The 23,497-nt window shown below is 37.9% G+C and overlaps 1 protein-coding gene across 5 annotated transcripts in view; it reads left to right on the top strand.

Moving 5' to 3' along the window:
* RhoGEF2 (Rho guanine nucleotide exchange factor 2) overlaps positions 1–23,497 on the top strand; it is a 358,602-nt gene that overhangs the window by 205,124 nt on the left and 129,981 nt on the right. For all 5 annotated transcript variants that reach the window (XM_089092512.1, XM_089092511.1, XM_089092510.1 and 2 more), the window contains one exon: positions 3,178–3,328. In XM_089092512.1, coding sequence (XP_088948638.1) covers positions 3,178–3,328 — 151 coding nt within the window. The remainder of the gene's footprint in view (positions 1–3,177; positions 3,329–23,497) is intronic.

The raw sequence follows: 23,497 nt of genomic DNA, 5'->3' as shown, positions 1-23,497 counted from the left end.
TCCAATAGGTACTCTCTGTTGTTTGTTTCAATTGGATGGTTAGCAACTTCCCCAAGTTTATGCTTTGTATTTGTCCTTATGAGCTTCAATACTGAATTAGCCCTTACCACTTTGTGAAGCCAGACTCAATGTAAAACAACTCTGAAAATTCTTGGAAAGTTATTTACCATCTTATTAGTTTCAATGCGGTGTTCTTTTCTTCGCCAAAACGACATCGGACTTGACTAACCTTTGTCTGTTGACTTGACTTGGGTCTTTGACTCTAGGACGCAGTCGTTTGGCATATCAGTAATAAAACCTCCAGAATGGTGGTTCTTTTGCTGTTCTTTCTTCCGACCGTCTTAGTCGTAGTTTTCTTCTGAATCTTCTTCATTGGCATCATCAACCGATCTTGGTTGTCTAGAAGCATTTATTAGTGACCTAAAGCGTTTTTAAGTAATCGTAAGTGTTTGTCCGTGATCTAAAGCATTTAAAATTCTTTCCACTTGATTTCCTGGATCTTTCCCCTTCTTTTGCATTAACCTCAAATACAGTGCCAGAATTATCTTCCTTTTGCTCAGTGCCAGACTTGTGCCTTTCTTCATTTTTTAAAAAGTTTCCGGAAAAGAAGAGATGACGTTTTTTTTTTCAGTTTACAGTTTCGGATTTTTACATCCTTTGTCCATTCTTTAATTATTTGCATCAGTTTCTACGTTCAAAGCTTAGTTAGATTAGCTTATTTTTCAGTGCAGAAGAATTTTTTTAACAGATTAATTAAGCAAGTCGAAGTTCTTCATTAGATGAAAAACTTCGAAACCACCATCAATGCGTTCAAGTTCCCACATAATTTGTGGAGCAAAACCCGCATTAACATTAAATACCACAAGAAAAAAGGGTCATTGGCTCTGAAAAGGAACAATGATCAATGAACAGGAAAAAAAGAATTGTAAATTCAACGAGTGAATAATCACTGCTTTATTACAACAGTGGAATTTTGAGCGATATTATCAAAGGGTTGCATGTTTGTGTGTTATTGGGTTTCTTGAAAATATCCTTAGGCAGTTCTTTTTGCTGAGTCTTCTTACTAGACGGCTGAGGAAATTCCGAACTTTAAATTGAACTGAATGTGAATTAATAAAGCATAGGATTGACTTCCGACTTTCTTCCTGACATAGAGCAGAATTCAACAATCGATACTGTGGGTTTGGTGCTTGTATATGCTGCTTCCTTGTCAGAACCATAAGAAGCGTAGATATATATTAATATATCCATAAGACTTGCTTTAATTGGATGGTGAAAAGAGCCTGTGTCTGTAATCTTTAGATGAAACGAAAACAACGTATTCATTTTTCAAGTATTTTCTTAGAATCTAGTTTTCGTGCATCATTCCAGCGGCCTTGTCTTAAAAAGGGGGTGCGTATTCTTCCTTAGAAGATTGTTCGAGGATTTTTGTAAAATTTATTAAAAATCGCAGTACTGGTTAAGAAAGCGGTAAACACGCGATAAGTGAAGTTTCGTTAATGCTAATGAAATAAAACAAAATAGGATAAAAATATAATAGTCTAGAAACAAATTTCGGCTGTATGTTTGCAAATTAGAGGGATGGAGATTAAGCATAGCATATATTAAATACGTAACCTAACCTAACCTAGGTACCTTCCCCCCTAAACCCCAAAAAAACGAAAGTTTAAATATTGTAAACGCAGTGACAGACCACGATTTGCTATCCAATTCTCCATTGAAAGAAATCCGTTTGACTAGTTTATTAGTCATCTTCCCTATATAATATATCGCGTGTCTACCGCTTTTTTAACCAGTACCAAAATCGCAAAATGTTTGATGATCAGTAGCCTATACTTAAACCTGGTCATGTATTCTTTTTAGAGTTCGTTCTTTTCCAAGTAAAAATATTAGTGTTGCTATTTGTGTTCTTTTCCATGGTAAATGTTCTTGAGTGAACCAATATTGTCAGTATTTTTCTTTCCATAAGATTGACAAAACATTACAGAAATATTTTTCTTTCCATAAGATTGACAAAACATTACAAAAATATTCTTCTATATAAATGTCCTCTCAATTGGGGAATACCTTTTTTTAGTATTCTCATTGAAAAAACACACTTTTGTGTATATTTTCATGGAGAAATTGAAAAACAACTAAGTTGACCCCTCAAACTTTTAAATGATTTACCCTCCCCCTCCTACATTCTCGGGGATTTCGCCCTTGTCTAGATATCTAGATTATCCGACATGTAATTGAGTTTTTAACTTGGTATCTGTATTTGCTTATAGGTTCGATTCGTTTTCCTTTTATGAAACGTCATTAAAGTTTAAGAACTGTTATATTTGCTTTCTGACAGTGTGGAACCAAATTATTTACTTGGCGCCAGAAGGAGTGCCAGTAAACAAAATTGTCTGCTCTTTAGAAAGAGTGAGAGAGAAAAAAGAGCATTAGTTACGCCTGATTGTTAATTGTTTCTTGCGATATGATTAAATGTGCCAATTCCATTATTTTGTTTAATTGGAGAAACGAACAAGATAGTTTTGCCACTTTGCATGCTTAAAAAAAAAAACCTGAACTCTGGCAAAAAGAAATCTATATAAGAACCAGTGGCCGAGTTTGCTATGCTTGTACCCCCTGGTTGTAATAATGTTGCACCACCTTGTCTTCATACTTTTTAAATTCTGGGCCCACGTGTACCTTGACCCCCTCCCTTCTGTATTATTAGAGATTGTGGGTTCGAATCTTCTCCCTCATAAGAACAAATTACTATTTTGTTAAATTTTTGGATTAGTTTATTCGTTTCTATAAAATATGATTTTGTTTAATGCATCTCTAATTGGGATCGCTATGGTGAGGAATTGTTCAATTGAGTGCTGGGGTGCAGGACTGATGACAGGAGACTGGGGTTACTACGTCCTCTAGAAAAATTTGAAATAATACCAAAGAATGCACTTTTCCTGTTCCCTGTTCCGATTCTAAGGGTTGAACCTTTTTAGTTTTATCAACTAAAAGCTCGAAACATGCTTTAAAATATAAGATATATAAATTTAAATCTAGTGCTCAAAATCCCCGGACGATGTTTTTTTTTCTTAAGCGAATTATACAAACATTTTTGGACAGTCAAATTTTTCAAGGCGGCATAAACGCTTCTGTTGGTTCTTGCCTAATTTTCTATTTAAGTATTTGCTTTTTTAGGCGAACGATCCGGATCGGCTCAACCCAGTTCCTTGTTCAATGGAAAGTTAGAGCAAAGTAAATTGAAACGGGATGGTTCGTTTAAAGACTCTGAAAAACCCGAAGTCCTGTCCTCCTCTCATGCTCCTCTCCCTGAAAATCAAGATGAACCGTAAGTTTTTGTTTTATAATACATTTGAGATCTTAGTATGGTTTTAATGGTTGTGAATCATGTGTTCCACTACATTCTACCCATCTTACGTATCCAGAAGAGAACTGTGAATAATACACTGATATACAGCAATACGTGTCGTGATTCTCATTGAGCTAGAGGTAGAATAGAAAGATCTGACCATCAAGCTTGCAAAATAGAACATGCACATCCTTTCGTGTCTCTTCAATGTGAGACGTTATAGTAGATACTGACTAAAAATTGAAATATATCAGTATACAACAAAGTATAATCACCTACGGAACAAGTACAGACAAAACTCTCCAAAAGTGACCCCGCGTACCTCAGCGCCTCTAGACGCAAAGTGCTGTACTACTTAAGCACTCCGAGCCAAAATACCGAGTGACCGGGATGAATTGTGTAACTACGGTATTTAGTTGCCAGGTTCGAATAGGTATGGAATCGTCTCCGGAGACGCGGACAAAGGGTCACTTTTTTGTGTGGAGAGGATAGATTTTGTCAGTACTTGTACCGTAGGTGATTATACTTTGGTATACAACAAAGTATAATCACCTACGGAACAAGTACTGACAAAACCTATCCTCTCCACACAAAAAAAGTGACCCTTTGTATACCCATGCGAACCTGACAACTAAAACCCGTAGTTGCACAATTCATCCCGGTCACTCGGTATTTTGGCTCGGAGCGATTAAGTAGTACAGCACTTTGCGTCTAGAGGCGCTGAGGTACGCGGGGTCACTTTTGGAGAGTTTTGTCAATACTTGTTCCGTAGGTGATTATACTTTGGTATACAAGAAGCTTAGAGTTCGTGTAATTAGTCTAGCAAGGCTTATCTTTTGGGCTCTTTCATTTGGTTCCTCACACTTTTTGTTATAGCAAAGCAATAAAGAACCTTGGTAATAACCTTACATATAGATGCTTATAGAGAATTTGACTGTGATAGTAAAAGACTGGGTTGCTAGTAAGTTTTTGAACTTCTGGAAGCTTTAGGTTGACGCCCCCCTTCTAAGCCAAAATCCTAAATATTCCATGATTCGATTGGTCGACCTACCCAAATTTCCTAACAGAAAAGTAATATTGTTTTACGGATCGCCCCCCTTTGAATGTTTTATTGGTGTTGCTTCACTGATTTTTTTTTTTTTTTTTTTTTTTTTTTTTTTTTTTTTTTTTTTTTTTTTTTTTTGTCAAAACCAAGTTGTTACTAAATTTAATAAAAAATTTGAATCCAAGTGAAAAAGTTATTTATATAGAGCGCATTGTTGCATATAGGTCTGACCCTTTGGGAAGATCAAAAAGTTTGCCTTAGGAGGAAATAGGTCGAGCAAGGGAAAAGTATCTTCCTAGACCATTTTCCGTGGGGGGAATCCTTAGGAACAGCCATGGGGAATAGATCCCTGTGTTTTCACTCATCTCTGAGAAGGCATAATTCTATTTTTGGTATTTTACCCTTTTTTGAATTTAAAAAATCGTATGAAAAGCTGGCTTTGGTAAGCCATTGTATCTTGAAACGTGTCTTTAAATCTTGTAAAGGCATATGAGTGGTCAATCTACCTCATTTTTTAATAGAAAAGTCATATTCGTTTTATGGATGGTCCTCTCTGGAACGTTTGATTGACGTGACTTCACTGCAAAATATATTTCGTCTGTCTAGGCATAGCGGCTAATAAATTGTCGGTCTGCACCTAATTCAAAAAGGTTTCTATTTTGTGCATATGATTTTACGCAGGTCTGACCCTTGACGGAGATCAGGGAGTTTTCTTATGAGGGTTGGTGGGTGGGTTTTTAAGAAAACTGAAAGTGCATCTTTAGGTCACTTTTTCCATTTCCAGTAAGGGGGGAGGGCTAGAAAAATCTTAGGGGTGTATTTCCCGAGACTACCCCTACCCCTTATTGTTTACAGGTTTGATCCTAATCTTTGTTTTTGACCTAAACATCTACTCTTTAAGTAAATAGTACTACTATTTGCATTTCTTCTCTTGATTCTTTTTTACGTTTGAAATAGCATTGAAAAATTGGCTTTGATAAGCTAGGTCTTACTCGATTCTTTGTTTGTTCTGTCAACATCTCTTCGACAGTAGTTTCTATTTACCATGTTGCGCTTAAGTAAATCTGAGAGGAAATAAAGCAAGAAAAATAAACAGAGCAAAATAAATAACAGACTGGCATTTCTAGTATCGAATGGCACTTTGTAGAATCTGTTAACGCCCACTGATATAAGTACTTCACTGGAAATGCACTACCTTTAGATTCCTGATTGTGAGTTATGTTAGAAATAGCCTATTATAAAAAAAATTTGTGATGTTTAGCTAAACTATCTCTTTAAAGTTTTATTCTATAGCTTTTGTCCTGAATTTAACTGATATTGTTCCAAAATGCACGATGTATATCCAATGTAGTCTCGTGTTTTTTTTTAACAACTGCTGAATGTATAATCACCCCATTTTTTGTATTAGTTCTCAACATAATTTCCAGATGTACATTAAAGGGAATAAGTCCCTCTACCCAGAGATTTAACTCCATACTCAGAAAAAATACAGCTTATGCTCTGATTTACCATGGAAGAATGAGAGACTAGGAAAAAAGAGAAGAAATTAGAAGCTGCTAGTTTTCTGAACAGAAAGTCTTGGCGACTATGACTCTTCTGTAGCGCCTGTGTTTGACTGACACAGACAAATGCGTTCCTGTGATCAAGTTTCATCATTCCGTATAACAGCTTTATTTGGGGAACCAGACGTCTTAATATTTTTCTTGAGTTGGAGTTGGTGCCTCTATTGAAACGTGAGGTGCCACTTTTTAGTCCACAAAATGTCTGTTTTGTTTGTCGTTTGGGGATCTATTGTGTATTCCATGATTAATGCCTTGTAGCTTCGAGCAATAAGCCATAGAACCCTCAAGCAGCAACGTTAAAACAAAAAACACTAATTGACAAGAAGATATATCTGAAACATATCTGAGAGCCTCATGTGTTGCACAGTTCCGCCACGCTTGGCACGCTACACCTTGTGGATGTGATTTCTGAAAGTTGGTGACCACTCAGCATATCCATTATGAACAGTTATGATAACACACTTAATAACCCTGCCAGTTTTTGATAACCTTGCATGTGTGTCCAAGCACCTTTTATTTACAGTAAACCCCCAAAAATATATTACATTTTGAATAATTTTGGCTTGTTATAGTTTTCATTTCGTTCTTCACAATCATTAAACTGTTGTTTCTTCACAATCATTAAACTGTTGTGGTGCAATATTTTTCTAATGATAATTATAGACTCATTATAGATTATAAACTCTCATTCAAAGCTTAACCAAGCTTATCTTCCAATTTGTCTTTAGAGAGGTGTAATATACCAATAGGGTTGCCCAAGTTTTGTTGATGTCCCCTCCCAAAAATAAATTCTCTATTCACCCCTATCAGTGGCGGCGTTTGGGGGTGGGAAGTTGCCCCTCCAATAATTTGGAGGGAGAAAATTTTTTTTATATTGCCCGTACCCCTTGACTCTCCAGTTGTGGACCCCTCTTGTCTCCTCAATAAAAATACTGGAGCTACGCCCCTGACCTCTGTCTTAATTGGCGTGGGGTGTACTATTATAGCTTGGTCAGTAGTCCCTCAACTCAGCTCCAAAACTTATGTTCACTAATGAGGAGCTAAAGAGGAAAGACAACTTTTATGGAGTCTTTACAGCGTCACAGAGTTTTTTGTGCACTTTGTGGCTATGAAGTCGACATCTTTTATAGGCTATTAACCTTTGTTCGGCTGGATCATAGTAGAATTTCTTTTCTAAGTAGCTGTTCATTTTCTCCCCTCTTTTTGTTTGTTACAATGACACGTGCATTGGTCGAGGAAGATTCCTTGAGGCAAGTTTCCCTGAGTGTTTGTTTTAGGGAAACAAAAGTTGCTTGATATTGATTCTGTAGAAAGATAATCTCAGGGAAAATGGAAATGAATGCAATTGAGAAATTGACACAGCTCAGTGGCTTTTTATTAAGATTATTAAAATTTATTATTTTCTTTTTACATTTTCGTAGAACTATTCAAAATATTTAAGCTTAGGTGAACTTTTGACGCTAATATCTCACAGAGAGGAGGAGACTGTTATTTGTCAAGGACTCTTCCCCTGAAAAATTGTAATTTAGTATCAAAATGCAATTATTTTGTGCTTTCTATCCTAAGATAAAGCTTTTCGTCGCTTCCCCCATATTAAAGGAATAGACATGTTCACTTCTACGCATGACTTCTTTTGTAAAACTGAGATTCGAAGTCCATCTCTCTAAACTCAGCACGACTTACTGATTAATTCGGTCTATTGTTCAATGTGAACGTCATGAACGTCACTCTTTAGCACATGTGGTGAAGGTACTTACGTGTTATCCCGACCACACTCAAGTTCTTGATCTGAGTAAAACCGATTTCTCTGTCTGCATTCGGAGATAATTAGCTTAGCCTGAGCGAGATAAACTCCTATGCAGGTATATTTTTATTAAATATTTAATAAATTGAATTGGTTAGGATAAGTATTTAATATAATGCGTTCTGGGCGACCCGCTCTTCATCATTCTCTGTTGTAGTTTCCATAATTTTTGTTACTAAACTATCATATTTTCATCAGATTTTTGTATGTTTCATTATGATTAACCTGGCTTTTACTTCTTGAGTGTGATCGGGATAACACGCAAGTACCATAATATAGTGACAAAACAATATCTGGTTTGTAGAAATTGAAATCATTTGAAATCTGCAGCTTTTTCAATCAAGCACCAAATTTTATATGTGAACGGGAACTGCCCGGATATTGACGTCCAGACACATACGTGTCTAGACATGCAAGTCTAAATAGAAACGCTCGTGAACGCCGCTTTACGAACGCTGTGATTGAGACTGCAAGTTTCTCACACCTTGCGGCTTTTTAGAAATCAATGCCTGCAGAAGGGGATTGTAATGAATTTTGTCTTGAGATGACAAATTGAGTAAACGGATGGAAAACCCTACAAAGCCAAACTCGAAAAATTTTCATTTAGAAAAAATATTGTGTGGAATAGCCCCTAGTCTTTTACATACACTTGCTCGGCACGATGATCGTGCCCATCCTACATACTTTGTTGTAATAGAAATACGCTGTTTTGATAACCAATCATGAAAATGCTTTCATTAGCCATTTTGTTTTCGCGTTTTCAGGCGGAAGAGCATGCTGTAAAATATTTGAAATGAGTTTTGTACAATTTGAGACAAGTTATAAAAAGAAGGTGCGGTTTGACTATTATCATAATGCACTTCCGTTGTCTGTTCCTTTGTAGCCTTTTTTGTAGAATTGTGTTATCTAGTAACTTTTAAAATAATTGCGATACTTTGATCTTCTGTGATTTTTATCGCTCCACAAGTTTTTGTCGTTCCACATCTTCTGTGATTTTTATCGCTCCACAAGTTTTTTGGTCGTTGCACAAAATTTAATTATTTAACATAAAAATCAATCAATTTAACGTTAACCTGCGGTTATGTCCAATTTACAAACAGGGAAGATTATGAATAAGACCCAGCAGGAATAGTCAATATTAAAACGATCAGAAAAATATACCTACTAATTTTAGAGGGTAGTCCTCCCCCTCCCCCACTCCTGGGTACAGGCAGGATAAAGTGTAAGTTTAGTAACAGGACAAGTATTTGTGCTACAAGGGGTCCAGCTAACACATAAGGTTAGACAACCGGAGCTTATAGTCCAGTAAATCTACGGAAAAAATCGACGATCTGGGACAAAATTGCAATATAAGTGATTTTTACACCATTTTGTAGAGAAAAACATTCTGTACAATATACCAAAAGTCCCCAGGAATCTCATTGGCAGAACAGGGTGGAAAACGGGGGAAAGGGGAAAATCCAGGGGTAAACTTGAAAATCTACGACTGGTAGTTTTTGATGCTGAGAATTGCATTCCTGATGTCTTGGGTCCAAAAAGATTGAATATGTGTTTTTATATTGCTGTGTAATAAGTCGTTTACCCACTTACAGGGGAAATGAGGGGGTAAGTAAAGATCCTGTACAGCAATCCAAGACTTGTTTTCTGGTGTTTCCCAGTCCGAGAAGAATGTATATGTCACCTTGATTGCTCTGTCATTAGCCTTTCCCCCCGTTTTCCAGTTGCTAGGGAAAAGAGGGGGAAATCAAGATATCGTCAGTCGGGAAAAGATAATCAGACGGCTGTGCAGAATTTGGAGAGGAGACAAAGATCTATCCACTTGGTTTTAAGACCCTTTATCACTGTTTTGTCGAGAGTTTAATATCCCATTCCTTGCTGCTTCTCTTTTCCTGTTTGCTGGAGATTCACTACCTACTCGTCGGTTCAATCGGTTAAGCAATAATTCAGGCTAGCCGTCCCCAATCTTTGTTCGTTCCTTTACAGGTATACCTTGGAGTCCAGCTGCACCAGCAATCTGGTTCACGTTTTTTCATCGACCACCTGACTAGGCTAAGTTTTTCTACTTCTTATTCCGAAGTGCTTCGATTCAAGCGTTCTGCCGCAGTAACTCATGGTACAGAATTTCCAGGGATGACTTCTGAAACTTTCATCCAGTTCATTGGTGACAATGTCGACCACAACAATTGCAATATCGACGGAAAAGGTACTTTCCATGGGAGGGGCACGCTAGCTGCTGCCACACCAAGGCCACCCAAGTTTCCAATCATAATCCCAAGAGCTGTTGTAAACCTTGAAGTACTACAGCAGGTTGGACAAGTGCCTTTCTTCTTCTACAACAGAAGCCAACAGGAGAACAGTCTTTTGCACAAGCCCATCCTAACCATCACCTTCAACGACAAGATCGATGGCATTCACTTTCTATGGCATGCAAGCTGGATACATAACACGATACAGGTCAGATGGAGTCGATTTGTGAAAGCAATTCACCATGGGCCACAAAAAGGCGCATCGTCGATTTTTTTTTTTCTGCCTATGATTGACTATAATCCCTCCTATCTTTCTTGTGCATACACGACCTTACGTTTTATCGCCAATAAAGCACGCCAGCATGGAATTATACCAGTTATTACTTTTCGACCAATCTTCGCACATGAAAGCGGTGAACATCATCAATGCTGAGCCTGCTGATAGTCATCTCAAGGCAGCAGTTCCAATGATCGGTTATCACCATCTCCGTATGAGCTTTCTTGGAGTGATCAGGCACTTGATGACGGAAACAGGAATAAAAGAAGTGCTCGAATGTCCATATGTTGGTAACACCATTAAGCATATCCTTAGCGGTAAGGCTGTTTCAAGAGCCATGAGAGCACACAAGCTTATAGATTCAGCATTGCAGATCACTCTTATTTGAAAATTGTATGGTTTCAATTGCACCAATGGTATACATGTGAATCATCCCGACTTTGCAGAAGCTTTGGTAATATGTATAGCTGTACTGAAGGGGGAAGTAACTCCTAAAGACACACTCAATACAGACGTAGTGGGTCAACACCAAACGCGAATGATTGAGTTTTAGGACACGGTACAGAACAACAGGACTGCAAAAATATGGCTTCAGTATTCATAAATGTTGGGAGTGCTTAAGAAGGCCATCAGGGCAGAACGGACCGGAAACTGGGTGCAGTATCTTCAAGCACCCTCTGAGATGCTCCCTTACTTTGTAGCTGCAGGCCACAACCTGTACACGAAATCGGCTAGAATATTTCTTCAGCAAATGGAAGAGCTGAAGGAAAGTAACCAGAAGCTGTATAAAGACGTCGCGGATGGGACGTTTGTCACTCGAAGAAGCGATAGATTTTTGGCTGGGCTCTCTCGCGACTTAGTAATTGAGCAAGTACTGATGAGGTCGTTGAAAACAAGCATGGGACTCACGAGAAGAAATGGAATGAGTGAGACGCAAAGGTTAATCGGGACAATGTGAACGCCAGTGTGAGCTGAAATTAATGAGCTTATGCAGTCACTCACCGGCGTTGAGTACGTGTCATCTGAGCAGCATGTTTCCGCAAGACCAGCTCGGATAGAAAGAGATAGAAAGACGCAAAGGATATAGTGGCTTTTTTGCGCAGTCCTGTCCGTGCGACAACTGCGCTCAATTGCGCAATATATCGAATGGTATGACATCAGCAAGGGATTTCAACACGGATGCAGCAAAGGCGATAGGAAAATAAATTCTGAAGTCAATGAACGACGCCTATGCCGATCGCTACATCTTCAAGCGCAAAAGTAAAGTGATAATGATTGCCTATCAAGGCAACATTTCCGAAGCTGACGGTGAAGACATGCAAATTGATGCAAGTCTTCTTTTCCGACGTCTTGCAACAGCGGCAACTACAGCCAGAGGGGATATGGAAGAAACTCAGATTTGACCTCTCCAACTATCCTACTGCCCTTTTCGAATCGTCAAGCCTGCCGCAACAGTACCAAGGTACGTTCTTTGCTAGGTTGCTGCTACCGCTGCAACCATGATTTAACTATTTGTCACTTTTGGGATTGGGCAGGTGTCAAGACCCATTCACGGGATTGCGCACATGTTTTAAGAATTTGTACCTCGGGCGTTTTGTTCTTGCCTTTATCAAGTTTTCTTTCTGATCTTCCGTCATTACATTGACACGCATGATGTAGACACACTGGATTGACCTAGTACAAAGCCTGGTATTACCTTGATGGTCAACAAGGATGCTATTTAATGGACTTTCTTTTTGGAGAAATTAATGAAGTCATGGACTACGCCTAAAGCAAATACACCGTCATGTGCAAATTCATTTCCCCCGCCCCCCCCCCCCCATTGAAAAACACTTGCCTAAAAATTAACTTTTTTCCAATTTTGTTGTTGAGCAAACTTGTTGCTTAAGACAAGATTTGAATTTTTCAGTGACACTACTTGTTGCTAACATTTGTAGATATAAATCTTTTTGGGCGTCACATAGACAAAAACCAAAGGTTGGGACCATAATGGGAAGGGATTTATGGGACTTAATTTGTGGACGTCTAACATTAATCTCATTCTTATCAGTACGAGTTTCAAATCAGTTATTTAACTAATGTTTTAAATACGGGTTTTAAACTGCTAGTCCCCAATGAAGCCGAACTACTGGCTGGGCTTCATTCTAATGCCGCATGAGCTCAAGTTGCCATCTTGCTTTAGTATAGGCAGACTAGAGTTTGACCCCAAAAAAATTGCAACAGAAATGGTTTTTACACCATGCTGTAGAGAAAAAAAGCTGAACAGCATATCCAAAGTTCTAGGTTGACCCAAAACTAGTTTTTTTGGGTATCGTGTCAGTTTATTCACTTTCCTAACAAAAAAATTAAGCTCCGGTAATTGTTCGTTTTTTTAAACTGGATTATCATTCCGATATAAAAAGACGAGATGAGTGCGAAAATGGAGTCAAACTTGGGGTACAGTATAAAAAGTTGTATAATCATCAATATGAGATTTTTACGTTTCTTATCGTTATGATCTCCTTTATTTACCAGACCATCTTATGCTGGCTAAGTTGTCGGTTTTGAGATCTAATAATTAGGTAGCCTAAATCTGACCGTCACTGGTTCCATCCTCTGACGGCTCGGCCTAAAAAAAATGATTGCAAGATGTTTATCAAAACATGAAAAATATTAGAAAACGAAAATTATCTATGAAACTAGTTTTCTGTGGCCGACACTTAAAATCCCTCTTAGAATAAACTATTATCAACACACTGACTAGTCTTCACAACTGATAAGATTATCGAATCAGATTCATAAACATTTGAAGGACACAATCAAACTCCGACTAGTATTCACAACTTATTCTTTTGATTGGGATATCTAAGCTTCGGCGTTCTCCTCATCGTTATGCCTTTCAATTCTTGGAGAGTTAGAACATGCTGTCCCTTTGCGCGTTTTACACGTTGTAGCGCAAGCTAAGCCGTTTTTAAAGCAGCTACATCTCGTTGAGGTACATTCCAGTTGACAGGAGCACTTCAAGATTTTCAGAAGCGGACGAGGGGCTGGTGGAACGTCAGTAGTCAATGGATACAAGAAGCTATCTTTATTTTTCCAACCCTGTTCCTCGGCTTTAAGTTTATAATCATGATTTCTATTCCATACTTGAATTTCGTAGAAAACTCTTAAACTGAGAAACTTAGCTGTAACCGTAGTTGGTGTTAACTGTTCTGGGTGGCCGAACGTGCTAGCAGTAGTCACCTTCTTTTTAGAAACTTTCTCGCAGAGTTCATTCAAATTTCCCTCTTTTGATGAGCCATATACCATGAGCAGAACGTCTTCTCCAGCAACCCTTACTTCCTCCTTCGAAGCTGACTTCAGCATGAAAACTGCAGCTGATGTACGAAAATCGGCATCTGCCATTAGCAAGCCTGTGCTATAACCTTGGCAAACTCTCGCTTGTTCGGAGACCGGAGCATACAAGAACTGTCTAAAAGTTATGCCGGGTATGAACACAGTTCGTCTTGAAAGTACTCAGATTCCGTGAAATTGATCCTCTTTGCTAGCGTGATGAACCTCTGAAAAAGGAGAATGGGGCCCAGTCTTTTGCAATCTCTACCTGGATTCTGTTTTGTAGTAATTTGAACTGTCTGTTGTTTTCGTCGAAACATAACATCAGCGACCAGCTTTGCAGACATGGAGTAAATTGTTAGGCCTAAATATCTAGCAGAATCAACGTTGGCAGATTCGTAGGTTGTCAGACCGTTGGTGACGTTTCTTAGTTGAAGATCACCATTAAAAGGTGATCCTTTTTCTTGGAAATCGATAACGATCTGGGTGTCTTTAAAATCTCTTAGCTGCCTCGGCTTGGACATTTCCTTATGTTGTTCACTAGTTCCATAGAAAACCTTTGGCATACCCTCCATCAGAAGATTTAGTGCAGAGCAGACTGGTCGTGACAGAACCCATAAAGGCCTTTGAACCTCACTTCCATCGGTAAGGCCACCAGCCAGTTTGAGACAACGCATGAGCTCCTGTTCAATGACAAGATCCGTGGAGAGCCCAGCCCAGAATCCATCAGAACATCTGATCACATGTATCCCATTCTGGAAGGCTTGAATAAGCGGCAGGATGGGTTTCTTGGAGCTTGACCATTCGCTGTAGGTAAAGCAGGATTTTCTGTAACTGTTGTGCCCAGATGCCGCCTAATCACAATTTCGAGGATCTGTACTGGATCAGTTCCAGTCTCTTCCTATCGATGAATCCCACTATTTTTTTTCCAGGGAAGGTTTTCCTTCTATATCCACAACGGCTGCTTCTTTGTTCATAAGCTTTGTGTACAGATTTATGAGTTCCAATATTTCCTCAGGCTTCTAAGAACCTCTCTAAGTCCTGAATCCTCCATGATGTAGCCAACTGACCTAAGGAAGCTCATCGTGGTATGGAATCCTCTATGTTTTGGAGCAAGATTTGAAAGCTTACTTCTTTGAGCAGCAGCTTCGACAATTTTCATGGCTTTCCACCACAGCGGTTGGTCAAATGTTACAACCGGAGTAAATCCATGTCGCCTGGCCTGCTCTGCTACGAAAAGCAAAGTCGAATAAATGCAAGTGTCGTCACTAGCTGGAAGGTCAATCATAGGGAGGAAAATAATGGAGGCCTTTCCTGGGTAAGTCCCGACCATGATTGTTTTTTGTGTGCCGCTCAAACCCGGTCTTGGAGTTTTCAGATACCAGGACGAAAGCCTCAGTTTGTCAAGACTGGAGCTGACAACTGTAGCTTGTAAATCTCTTAGACCTTCGTATCGGATGCGGGAGAGCATTTTCTATGCACCCTATATGTCATCAGTTTTGGGGTTTATTCTGGGAATGCGTATTCTCGTTGTAGTTGACGCTGGTGTCACAGAGGCAATGATACCCATTCGATGTAAAGTATTCTTGCCGTCAAGAGTGCAAATATCATAATCCACATTCTTGAATATTGATGAATATGAACCGGGTTTCTAGTAGACACTACATCAGGTTAATGTGATTTTTGGGCTAACCTCATCGTTTTATGTCAGAATACTTGCCTTCTGATAGTATAGTGAAAAAGATGTCACAACGATGAGAAGGGTAAAATCACATATTGATGATTATTAAACTTTTCTCTGGTATATTGTACATCAAATTCGCTTTCTGTTTCGGGCCCAGCTCTTCATTTTGTATCGGGACGGTACTTCATATGCAGAAAAATGAACATTTACCGACAGTTCATTTTTTTTAAAGAAAAAAATGAAAAAAATTGACACGAAAAGCAAAAAAAAAAAAAAAAACTATTTTTCCGTCGACCTAGAATGTGCAACTTTGGATATGTTGTTGAGCTTTTTTTTTCTACAACATAGTATAAAATTCATTTCTGTTGCAATTTGTTTGGGGTCAACCTATATTTTTTGCTAGTTTGCCTCACAGTATAAAGATATAGCAGTAAGTTTACCGCAGATAATTCCTGGCTCTTCATTCTCGGTGCGAACAAATAGCTCCTCCCGCTTGTTCTTGCATTAGCGTGTACAAACAGCTCCTCTCATTTGATCTGCCATCAGCGGTCCAATTACCCTGGAACACGTATTTTGGGAGAAACTTTCTCAAAATGCCTTTGAAACCAACTTGAGACTTCAAAACCTACTTTTAATTCCTAAAAACATCTAATAATAACATTGCACTACTAATTACCGATTTTCATATATGTATTGAAATAAATTAATTTAAAATTAGTTTCTTCAAAGTTTAGTGTTCAAACGTTGAAGCCAAGTTTCGCGTTCAAGAGAAATCTGACGTGTCTACCCTCGAAAAGATCTAATGTCGTTTATGTTTCTACGTTCTCTGGAGGACTCGCACCTCGGTCCGTGTTTTTATAATGGGGGAGATAGGGAAAGATCATTCTGCCTATAATCTATATACTGTGGTTTGCCTGTACTATTTGGTGCAAATCCCCTTTTGTGTCAAGACCCGAACAAGACGTTGCGCACTATCTGCGGCAGTTGTGTAAAAATTTGAGCGTCTGGACTTTTTTCTGCGCCCGTAGCTTGTTGTAGCCTGAACTGACTAATAGAGGCAAAGGGGTAAATTTCGGGGGCTTTAGTACCAGTCATACCTGAAATGCGTATTGAGAGTAGAGTCGTTTTATGAGGCGTATGGGGTCATAGTTTTGTTACGCCCTCCAGACTTTTAGGGAACTGCTCTGCATAGCATATTTTGTCCCTTATAGGCTTTCTGACTTTCCTACTTGAAAAGGCAAAAAAAAAATCCTGAATTTTTTCAGAAGACTTGTTTTATTGCAAAAAGTTTACCACAAATAGCATATGCCCAGTATAGGTATAATGTCAGATAAACCATTATCCGCCACATAAACCCTGGGATATCTGTTTATTCGTGAAAATAACAAAAAACGTGCACGTTAAATGAAAATATGTTAAATTATGAACAAATTGGAAAAAAATAATAGTTGTAGAATTTTGGAGGAAGGGGTTTCCGAGTTTGTGCTGGACATGGCATGTCTCTTGATCAATGCAGTTTCCAGTTGATGCATGGTTGAGAGCATATGTACTCCCTATTTTTAGGTAAACCCTATCCAAACTAAACCACCGAGAACAGCAGTAAGCTTTGAGTCACGATTCTTTGGAATGACAAAAGGCATGAATTGACGTTTTTACCTTTGAACGACTGTTCTACTTCCGAGTGGATGAGTCACATTGTTAAGGTGTGACTTACACTGATTCAAGATAAAATTGGGAGATTGTCCATTTTCATTTGTTGTTTCTATCGGTAAAGTCTCCTGCAATCTACGCAACGGAAATGATGGGAATGGACGCCAAATCCTGTTGTCAACTTTTGCCAGATCTAATATACTATTGGCAAAGACTATGATGTCCTATTTATGTCGTTTTTCATATTGGTTGGACAAGTCCTGATTGACTGTAGATTCGTCCTTTTATTATGGTTCCCATATTGATTTAATTTCATCCATCCTGGTAATATGTACAGATGAGGAGAGTGATAGTAAAAGATCTAACTACTGTATTCGGAATCGGGAATCGGGAATGCCTTTTTAAAGCTCATTTACTCTTTTGTTTTGTAATAATTAAAAGCTTTTTTTCTGGGTCCTATGCGTAAGGCCACTTGTGTATAGTTGTAGAAACAAAAAATAGTGAATTTGCATTTGCATTTTTATATTTACATTACTCAGTACAACGAAGTGTTTTGAGAATTAACAAATAAACGCTTGTGACTTCAGCTTGTTCTTTTGCCAAGTTTCTTCCGCCTCGAACTCCTTTATTGTTATTTTAAGAAGCATGTAACCATTTTAAGAAGTATTAATCAATTATTATACATATGTACACTATGCTTGTTTTAAAAGTATAGTATTAGGCCTAATCTGAATAAGCTCTTCATTAAAATCGATTCGTAAAGTTAGCTCGTGGAACGTTGGCTCGGATTCAGCTCGTATTACATGGAACACACTTCGGGAATCATTGCTTTATTGCGTTCATGCTTATACAATATGAATAGCCAAAAATCGGCATTGAATCTATTTGCTTATTTTTGTCGTTTAATAATTGAAGTGTTATCAGTCTCCTCCAGGAATGCCGAAGTGCAACCATGATATAATTATCAGGGAGAGAGATATCGCTCAGGCCAGACTCTTACCCAAGTGGAACTAAGGTTGACCATTTGAATAATGGAACGGTTCCTATACCCAGTACAATTATGATCCCTTTCTTGGTACATGATCATAACTAAATAATATTTGAGAATATATTTGGTGGCAAACATAAGTAATGATCGAACCATCAAAATTCAGCGTTGTTCTTCAACGATAGGATACGATTTGGACACGCAATACTAAAGGCTGCAGGGACCCCCCCCCCCCGGTTGTACAAGTGAAATATTACACCGACCAAAATATGTTTTCATAGAAATTGTTGTGGGAATTGAAAGGTAATCCCTAAATATACAAGTTTTGTGTTGTGTTTTGGTTCAAGACGTCCATATTGCAATTTTAGCCCTGTACTTCTAATTATTGATTTTGGAAATACGCAATTGCCTACTGCATTTGAAATTAAACTCCATGTACGAAATATCCACTTACCATGTTTTGATTTGAGACTTCATCTTTCAATGTTCCGCCATGTAATAAACAATCTCAACAGCAAGATTCTGATTCAACAGTATATAGAATGTCCTCGTTTCTACTGACATGTATGTACCAAGCCTTTGTTTGAACGGACTATTTGTATAATTGGGGGTGTATCTCTCTCGGACGTCACGGATCAGGTCCCCGTTGGTGCATCGGGGGATTTTCAATTTTGTTTTATTAAAATGGATGTCTAGAAACTCGATCCGATTTTTAGTTTGGCCCTTTGGGCTCCAACGGGCACAACCGTCGATTTTTTCCTCAATTTCTACCCGTAAAAGGGACACTAGAAATTTAATTCTTGGTCTAATAATCCCTCTCCTAAGTTTCTACGTTCGTCTGTTTTATATGATGAGATCGGGGAGGGGGGGGGGGTACATGGGAGAAGTAATGCTCTTTACAAAGTAAACACTCATCGTTGTCCACTATTGTGTTGACTATCATAAAAATTGCTCTTTTTTCTTCGGACCACTAAAATTTGAGACACTTCGACCCCTTAAATCTAGGACTGTCCCTTATTTTACAGAGCCTATGATCAATGAAACGTTTGGGCATTAGTTAGCAGAGGCTTCACAGTTTCTAGGTCTCTTTAATATAGAATTGTATAAATTTAACAGAACGATAAAAAGAATATTTTTAAAGAGTCTGAGTTTCAAACCTTTTGCATTTTTATTGGTTACATGTTGGACTAGGTACAACAATGTTGCGGTAAAAAGAAAAAAGAAAAAAAGGAACAAGACTTCTTTCTTGACATGATTTTTTGAGGATCGGAAGTAAAAAATCCATGCATAGATTTTTCGGTGTTCTAATTTGTTTTCAAGGGATTCTACTAGAAGAAGATGCATTAATTAGATAATTAGATTATCTTATTAGATTACATTAATTAGATAAGAAGCATTACGAAACTCGCCTCCTTTCGTTCGTTCCTGGGTAGAGATTTTTTGTTCTGTCAGTTTTTTGCTATTTTTGCATGCATGTCTTTTTCTTAAAAATCAAATGTAGGCTGGCTCACGCCTGGAGACCCATGTGCAAAAAAGGGGAGGGGTGCTCACCCTCGTCAAAACGTCGTTAATTTTACTATTCACCCGCCCGCATTTCTCACATAATGTTCCTGTTTTTGTTGTTATGCTAAATGTGTATCAACTGAAATTAACTTCAGCATACGGATCGGATACCTTCGCAGTCTGTCTTGACTCGCTCATGACTCAATATTAGGACCCTTGCTATGGCAAATAATACTCGAAATGGGTGTTCCAACGAAAATAGTTGACCTGCTAAAAGTGTACTATGAGAGCCTGAAATACCCTGAGAGCCTGAGTAAAATTTGCCCGGTAAGGAGCGACCTGGCTCAGTGGTAACCGAAACTCTAAAAACGGAATTTTCATACCATTAGATACATCAAAATAATCAGATTTTAATGCTGATTTCAAATATATAAGTTTCATCAAGTTTAGTCTTACCCATCAAAAGTTACGCGCCTAAGAAAATTTGGCTGATTTTAGAAAAAACGGGGAAAGACCCCCTAAAAAAGACCCCCTAAAAGCTGCAGAACCTTAATGAAAATCACACCATCATATTTAGCGTATCAGAGAACCCTACTGTAGAGTTTTCAAGCACCTATCTACAAAAACGTGGAATTTTGCATTTTTTGCCAGAAGAAAGATCACGGATGCGTGTTTATTTTTTTTTTTCAGGGGTGATCGTATCGACCAAGCGGTCCTAGAATATCGTAGGAGGGCTCATTGGAACGGAAATCAAAAGTTCTAGTGCCCTTTTTAAGTGACAAAAATGGAAGGCAACTGGGTCCCCTCCCATGCCCATTTTTTCCTAAAAACACCCGATCAAAATTTTGAGATAGCCATTTTGTTCAGCATGGTCGAAAATACGATAAAAATGTCTTTTAGGATGACTTAATCCCCCGAATTCCCCGGGGGAGGGCTGGAAGTTATGAACTTTACTCAATGTTAACATATAGTATTGGTTATTGGGAAGTATACAGCCGTTTTCAGGGGGTATTTTTTCTGGTAGGTGGGGGGGGGTCGGGGGTTATATGGGAGGATCTGTCCATGAAGGAAGTTTTCATGGGGGAAGGGACATTGCTATGAAGGGGGCGCCGGATTTCCCAGCACTATTAAAGAAAAAGATCAGAAATTAAATAAAAAAAAAAAAAAAGTTTTTCAACTGATCAACTGATTGTGATTAAGGGGTCATTTTTAAAGAATTGGAAAAAATTCTAACTAGCTTCAAGAGCAAGGTATTGACTAGGGGGCGAAACCCCTAATATACGTGTTAAAAATTTATGAATATAGAAGTGCGTTACGTAAGTTAATTCGTAAGTTACGTATATTTATTACTAATAAAAACATCCGTATATTAAATTAGAAAAGTTTCGAGAAAGCTATTTAACCAAATACAAGTAAAATTGATATTCAAATTTCTTTTCGATTATTCATGTACGATGAGCCAAAATAAAAACCTGCATTAATTCAAAAATGTTCAAAAATTAAATAAAAAAAACAAGTTTTTTTTTAACTGAAAGTAAGGAACGACGTTAAAACTTAAAACGAACAGAAATTATTCGGTATATGAAGGGGGCTTTCCCATCCTCAACGCCTCGCTCTTTACGCTAAAGTTTGACTTTCTCACAACTCTATTTTTTTAAACAATAAAAAAACTTTAGCGTAAAGAGCGAGGCCTTGAGGAGGGGACAGCCCCCTACACATACGGAATAATTTCTGTCCGTTTTAAGTTTTAACGTCGTTCCTTACTTTCAGTTAAAAAAAAAAATGTTTGTTTTATTTAATTTTCCAAAAAAAGGGCAGGGGACATCCCATTTAAAGTCAAGAAATCTAAACTACAATAACACTTCAGATTCAGCGTGTCAGATAACTCTACTGTCGAAGTTTCAAGCTCCGATCTGCAATTTTTTTTTTTTTTTTTTTTTTTTGTCAGAAGAAAGATCATGGATGCGTTTTTTTTCGGGGGTTATCATAGCGAACCAATGGTCCTAGAATATTGGGAAAGGGCTCATTCAAAGGACATTAGAAGTTCAAGGACCCTTTTTAAGCGACCAACAAGATTGGAGGGCAGCTAGTTCAACTCCCTCGTCCCTTTTCCCCAAAATCGTCTGACTAAAATTTTGAGATATTTATTTTGTTCAGCGTAGTTGAAAGGTCCAATAACTACGCCTTTGGAGATTCCATGATCCCCCACAGCCCCTGGAAAAAGATCTTTAAACTATGAAATCTACCCATTGTTTGTGTATAGCATTTCTTATTGGGAAGTATGCATACATTTTTCGGTTTGGGGGGGGGGGGTTGAATTTCTGGGGGAATTTTGTATTGAGAGGGAAGTTTCTGAGTGGTGAACTTTTCAGGTAAAATTTTACGCTGGGGGAATGTTCTAAAATTCCTATGCGGAATTCTTATTATTTGTCTCACTTTCTCTTTGCCGACTCAATTTTACATGTGGAGCTGTTAATCGTAAATGTCCAGGGTAAATTTTCACTGGTATTGAATTGTCTGGAGGGTCTTTTTGTGGGGGGAGATTTTTCCGTGGATGGGGGAGACAGGTTTCCCCGCATTATTAAAAAAACGATCAGAAATTAAATAAAAAACAAGTTTCTCCAACTGAAAGTAAGGAGCAACATTCAAACTTAAAATTAAAAGAAATTATTAAGTATATGAGGAGGGTTGCCCCCTCCTCACCACCTCGCTCTTTACAATAAAGTTTGACTTTTGTTCTAGTTCTTTAAGAATGACTCCTGAAACACAAGGGTCGTTCAAATAGAACAATAAGAAGCTTTTTTAAAATTACTAAAACTTTGGCATGAAGAACAAGGCAGTTAGGATTGGGCAACCCCTCATATACGTTATAACTTCGGTTTGTTTTAAGTTTGAAAGTTGCTCCTTACTTTCAGTTGAAAAAACTCGTTTTTTTATTTAATTCTATTCAATTCTAAGAAGGGAAAGGTAAATAACTATATGAAGGCTAGGAGTGACTAGAAAAAGTAGGATATGAACGTTACTGGAATTTCCTTTTCTCGAAAATTTTGGTTTTTCAGTTACTTCTAAAACTTAAAATTAAAAAAAAAAATCAAATAAAAAGGCGGAAAACTCCCTCCCCTCTGTATTTGATATTTTTATGAGTCTCACTATTTGTTCCTTATAAATCACCAATTTTTGTTGCTTTTTTGAATTTGACCCCCCTCCCTTCCAAGAAACTAATTCTAACGCACATGTGTATAGGTAGGTTTTGGAACTGATCCTTCAAACTTACGGATAGGATATATTCATAGAAAAGCTTTTGTTTTCATCTTATTTAGGAAAATGCCATATGAGAAACAACTGTAATGGTGCTAATTTGCTCTATATGAAGTAAATTAACACTAATTTACATCAATTCACCTCGGGTAAACATATTTGTAATGCCTAATAATCTTGTGTCGAATTTGGGACTTCCGATTTTAATTCATTGTATCAATTTATAGTGATTTTGGACCACAATTTTCGAACAGTTCATCGTTTTATCTGGTTCTAGGCGTTTACCCCCCCCCCCCGGTGATTAACCTCCCCCACCCCGGAAAATACCCCCCCCCCGCCGCGGAAAATGCTTTCCAAATTTGAGAATTTTATTTGAGTTTTATTTTTTTTATTTCCGTAGGGGGAAGGAATTTTCGTACTTATGTATTATGCGCCACTCACTCAATTTTACGCTGTGTACAATTCGAGAGCACGCCAGTTTTTTCGTTGTTTCTTCATTACTTTAGAAATAAATTTGGGCTATAGATTTGTATATTGGGGGGGGGGGGGTAAATTATAGCGGGTATGCATGCAAAATGTGTTTGGCACAATTATTTTGCATATTAGAAAGATAGATAGAGAAGTGTATTTTAAAGCCAAATATGCGGCCATGAACATAGTAAAATAACATAAACGAAAGGCACAAATAATATAAACTTTGATCAGCGATCATCATAAAACACTTAAATGAAACACTACATTAACCTAATAATAGTAGGCTGATTAATACTTGGAAAAACCGTCATTGAAAAAAAAAAAAAAAACGAAAAACACCTATCA

Source organism: Artemia sp. Qi Xiang Cuo, chromosome 7 (assembly GCF_049724085.1).
Source record: "Artemia sp. Qi Xiang Cuo chromosome 7, ASM4972408v1, whole genome shotgun sequence".
NCBI lineage: Eukaryota > Metazoa > Arthropoda > Branchiopoda > Anostraca > Artemiidae > Artemia > Artemia sp. Qi Xiang Cuo.
Note: the sequence above shows the minus strand (reverse complement) of the source record. Positions and strands in the feature narration are given on the sequence as shown.